Source organism: Palaemon carinicauda, chromosome 9, assembly GCF_036898095.1.
Source record: "Palaemon carinicauda isolate YSFRI2023 chromosome 9, ASM3689809v2, whole genome shotgun sequence".
NCBI lineage: Eukaryota > Metazoa > Arthropoda > Malacostraca > Decapoda > Palaemonidae > Palaemon > Palaemon carinicauda.
In genome coordinates, this window is record NC_090733.1 from 146,494,483 (window position 1) to 146,499,482 (window position 5,000).

Genomic DNA, 5,000 nt, shown 5'->3' on the forward strand with positions numbered 1-5,000 from the left:
AATTAACTTGACCGGGAAGATCCCACGCCATTGAGTGCATATTAGATAGAAAAGGCTCAGGAGAAAGTTGGTTAGTTAGTTGATAAGTTAAAATCTATTCGTATAGGAATAAATTGATAGATAAGTAAATCTATGATTAAAAAGAAAACGTTACTGGAAAGGCATAATCAATGTGCTATGGTAGAATCCAAGATTTGAGAACAAGGGTTGTATGGTCTCAATCCAATGGTTTGTAAATGTGACACCTAAAGCAACTCAGTGACTTAAACAATGAGTCATTTAGAAAATTGATGACTTGATGCGTGATTTAGAAAATTGATGATTTAAAAACAATGCGTCATTTTGAAAATTCTTGACATAGCTAATGCACCATTTGGAAAATTATTGTCCTAAACAATGCGTCATTTGAAAATTGTTGACTTAAACAATGTGTCATTAAAAAAATGTTTACTTGAACAATGCGTCATTTATAAAATTGTTGACTTAAACATTGCGTCATTCAGAAAATTGTTGACTTAAGCATTGCGTCATTTAGAAAATTGTTGACTTAAACATTGCGTCATTTAGAAAATTGTTGACTTAAACATTGCGTCATTTAGAAAATTGCTGACTTAAACAATGCGTCATTTAGAAAACTGGTGGTAATTCAAAATATGCATAATTGTAGTATTTCGAAAACATTCAATACGCTCATAGTCCTTCTATTCATCGTAATCTATTATAAACGACAAGCTGATCCATAGCCTTAGCTTTGAATTCAAATTAGCCATAACAAATGCTGATGAAATTCCAACCATTAATTTGTTTAAGTAGGGAGACCATCACTCAAAATTGTCAGCTATCCTGACATTTTTCTTCTTGCTTATAAATTATAATCATAGATGGTTTGAATTATTCATCCTGAATTCGTAACGCAATGAAAGGACTTGTATCAGTTGCTCAGGACTGAATATTATAATTTTCTTATATGTATTGGAAATTTGTGTGTATTTTAAGTCTTTGTCTTCGCATTTAAAACAATTTACATAAGTAGAGATTCCAGGGTTATTATTTTTACAAATGAAGTGTTACAAAATACTAGAAACAAAATTAATTTGGTAAGCCATATGGAAAAAGGTGATAGTTAATAAAGGTATATATGTGGTATGTATTATAAAAGGTTATTCACTTACAGATAATGATCTCTTTACAATTATTCATCACCTGTATACGCCACATAAATAATTTACTTTTTTCCTCTCCCCATGCACCAGCAATACGATTAGATGAATTTCATATTCTCATTCTGTAACAAATTCCTTTTTATATTATTATTATTATTATTATTATTATTATTATTATTATTATTATTAAGCTACAACCCTAGTTGGAAAAGCAGGATGCTTTAAGCCCAAGGGCTCTAACAGGGAAATAGCCCAGTGAGGAAAGGAAACAAAGAAAAATTAAATATCTTAAGAACAGTAACATTAAAATAAATATCTCCTATATAAACTATAACAACTTTAACAAAACAAGAGGAAGAGAAGTAAGATAGAACAGTGTGCCTAAGTGTACCCTCAAGCAAGAGAACTCTAACCCAAGACATGAAACGCTTTCATATTAGAGCGACTAGTGCATTAAGAAATTAAATTGGAATAACATTTATTATCATGAGATGAAAAAGATAAAAAAATCTCCCATTATACTTAACAAGAGGAAGAGAAATAAGATAGAATAGTATGTCTAAGTGTACCCTCAAGCAAGAGAACTCTAACCCAAGACATGAAACGCTTTCATTTTACAGCGATTAGTGCATTAAGAAATTAAATTTAAATAACATTTATTATCATGAGATGAAAAAGATAAAAATCTCCCATTATACTTACAGACTGGATGCTGTATGTTTTCAAACCCCCTGGATTCTCTTGGTCGGGCATCGTCGCCACCACAGTGCAGAGGCCACACCCTGCCTCCCTGCAGAGGACCTTGGTTCCCTTCAGGACCAGCCTGTCCCTGAGGAAGTCCACGAGGCGGGTCCATGGAGGTATGTCGGGTCCAACTGTTAGGGATTCGATAAGAAATAGATTACTGATTTTAGTTATTTAGGTAAAACTTTATTCTGCGTCCTAAAGAAGAAGGGACCAGCCTGTCCCTGAGGAAGTCCACGAGGCGGGTCCATGGAGGTATGTCGGGTCCAACTGTTAGGGATTCGATAAGAAATAGATTACTGATTTTAGTTATTTAGGTAAAACTTTATTCTGCGTCCTAAAGAAGAAAGGACCAGCCTGTCCCTGAGGAAGTCCACGAGGCGGGTCCATGGAGGTATGTCGGGTCCAACTGTTAGGGATTCGATAAGAAATAGATTACTGATTTTAGTTATTTAGGTAAAACTTTATTCTGCGTCCTAAAGAAGAAGGGACCAGCCTGTCCCTGAGGAAGTCCACGAGGCGGGTCCATGGAGGTATGTCGGGTCCAACTGTCAGGGATTCGATAAGAAATAGATTCTTGATTTTAGTTTAGGTAAAACTTTATTCTGCGTCCTAAAGAAGAATGATTTTCGATATATATAAATAATATAGAATTTCAAATGGAGGAATATTATGCATTTTTAATATACTGATTCTGTCAAGGAATTGTTTCTTCTAAAAACAAAAATATCACCATGACAACAATCGTAAATAGAAATAATAAAGAAGTCGTTTGAAAAATCGTAGTAAGAATAATGGAATGATATTTAGGGTTCTAAGGTTTTTTATTTATCTATTGTAATAATTATCATATATTTTAGAAAAGACGAACACGAAAAACATTGTTTTCATTTACGACAAATTCTAATTTTGCTGTATATAATACTAACAGGGAAATGAGAAGGATAAATACATCGGGTCGAGCAGTTAACGACAATCCCTATTAACGGAAGCTAGATAATATATATATATATATATATATATAGATATATATATATATATGTATATATATATATATATGTATATATATAGATATATATATATATATATATATCTATCTATCTATCTATCTATCTATCTATCTATCTATCTATATATATATATATATATACATGTATAGTATATATATATATATATATATATTTATATATATACTATATATATTTATACATATATGTATATATATATATATATATATATGTATATATGTATATATGTATATATATATATATATATATACTGTATATATTGTCAATCTTTGATACAAAGCAAAAATTACCTTTATACGAACAATGATACTAAACCCTTATCAAGAAAATCGTCAAAGTTCATAAAAAAACTGAAGTGTCTGGGAAGTTGATTATAAAAATGCTGATATGGCGAACCCATTTTTCTTGATTTGAAACTTGTGCGATAAAATTGTTCATATGGCGGAACTTCCTTGAACAAATCAATGGTATCTACTTTCATACGTAAAGTTTAAGACATATGAAGCATAGTAAAAGAATTAATTCTAAGTAAAGAAAAAATGATTTCAAGAAATGCGACGTTCAGGAAAACATTATTACGATTTTTTTGTAATGCGATATGAATTGTCTAAATGGCTAGCAGTTGCTAAAAAAATTCACGTTAGGGATTAAGTATTTTATATTTTAGGCGTGTCGTAGAAACAAGCTTAAAATATCTTTAATTTGATGAAAGATTTTATTAGAAATATTTTGTTTAATATTTTGTTAGATACTGGCGTTGGAATGTTATCTTCAGTTCACCAATGAGAGAGAGAGAGAGAGAGAGAGAGAGAGAGAGAGAGAGAGACCATACAATAGATTATGTAATAATGATTTACTTCGAATACGTACACAATATGAGATAGGATTTCCTGTTTTAGAGTTTCTGAATGGAATTGTCAGATTTTTTACAAACAGGCATGACAGAATTCTACACACATATATACACAACACACACACACACACACACACACACATATATATATATATATATGTATATATATATATATATATATACATATATATACAAACATATATATGTATATATATACAGTATATATATATATATATATATCACAGTTAATCATATATGTATGCATATACTGTACACACATACAGTATATATATATATATATATATATATTTATATATATGACGTATGTATGTATTTATATATATATATATATATATGTGTGTGTGTGTGTGTATGCATAAATATATCATATACGTTCCAAAAATAACCTAATTCAAGCGGGTAAATCTATCAAATAAAATGCCAACCCTCGAACTTCAATAAAAAAAGCAACGTAAATTTTATTTTTTATCTCAAGCATTATAAGATCGACATTACTATGAATATAAACATTTCGTATGAATGGAGCAAACATCTTTTTGGGTCACTGTACCCAGTCAACACCTCTCTCTCTCTCTCTCTCTCTCTCTCTCTCTCTCTCTCTTTCTCTCTCCTTTTGTCTACCTTTGAAAGAATCTTATTGTATTATTGGGTTATTCTGAATATCTTCCTTTTCATGGAAAGTATGCTTACCATGACCGTAATATGCTAATGATCTCTCTCTCTCTCTCTCTCTCTCTCTCTCTCTCTCTCTTCTTTTGTGTACTTTAGAAAGAATCTTATTGTATTATCCACTGCATTCTGAATATCTTTCTTTTCAGGGGAAGTGTTCTTACCATGACCGCAATATGCTAAAGATCTCTCTCTCTCTCTCTCTCTCTCTCTCTCTCTCTCTCTCCTTTTGTATTTAGAAAAGAGGACGAAGACATTTCCCTATAGAGGGACGAAGGCTTTTTATTATTATTATTATTATTTATTACTAAGCTACAACTCTAATTAGAAAAGCAGGTCGTTATAACCCAGGGGCTCTAAGTGGGAAAATAGCCCAGTAAGGAAAGGAAACAAGGAAAAATTACATATTTTAAGAACGGTAACATTAAACTAAATATCTCCTATATAAACTGTAAAAAAATTTAACAAAATAATAGGAAGAAAAATAGAAAAAGGCGAAACACTTTAGATTTATGGGGGTCA

At 30.9% G+C, this 5,000-nt stretch overlaps 1 protein-coding gene across 1 annotated transcript in view; it reads right to left on the reverse strand.

Moving 5' to 3' along the window:
• The window catches only part of LOC137646686 (uncharacterized), a 62,839-nt gene that overhangs the window by 47,230 nt on the left and 10,609 nt on the right, over positions 1 to 5,000 (reverse strand). The window contains exons 2-3 of the mRNA XM_068379793.1: positions 2,265 to 2,316; positions 1,866 to 2,067 (exon numbers count right to left, since the gene is read on the reverse strand). Coding sequence (XP_068235894.1) covers positions 1,866 to 2,067; positions 2,265 to 2,316 — 254 coding nt within the window. The remainder of the gene's footprint in view (positions 1 to 1,865; positions 2,068 to 2,264; positions 2,317 to 5,000) is intronic.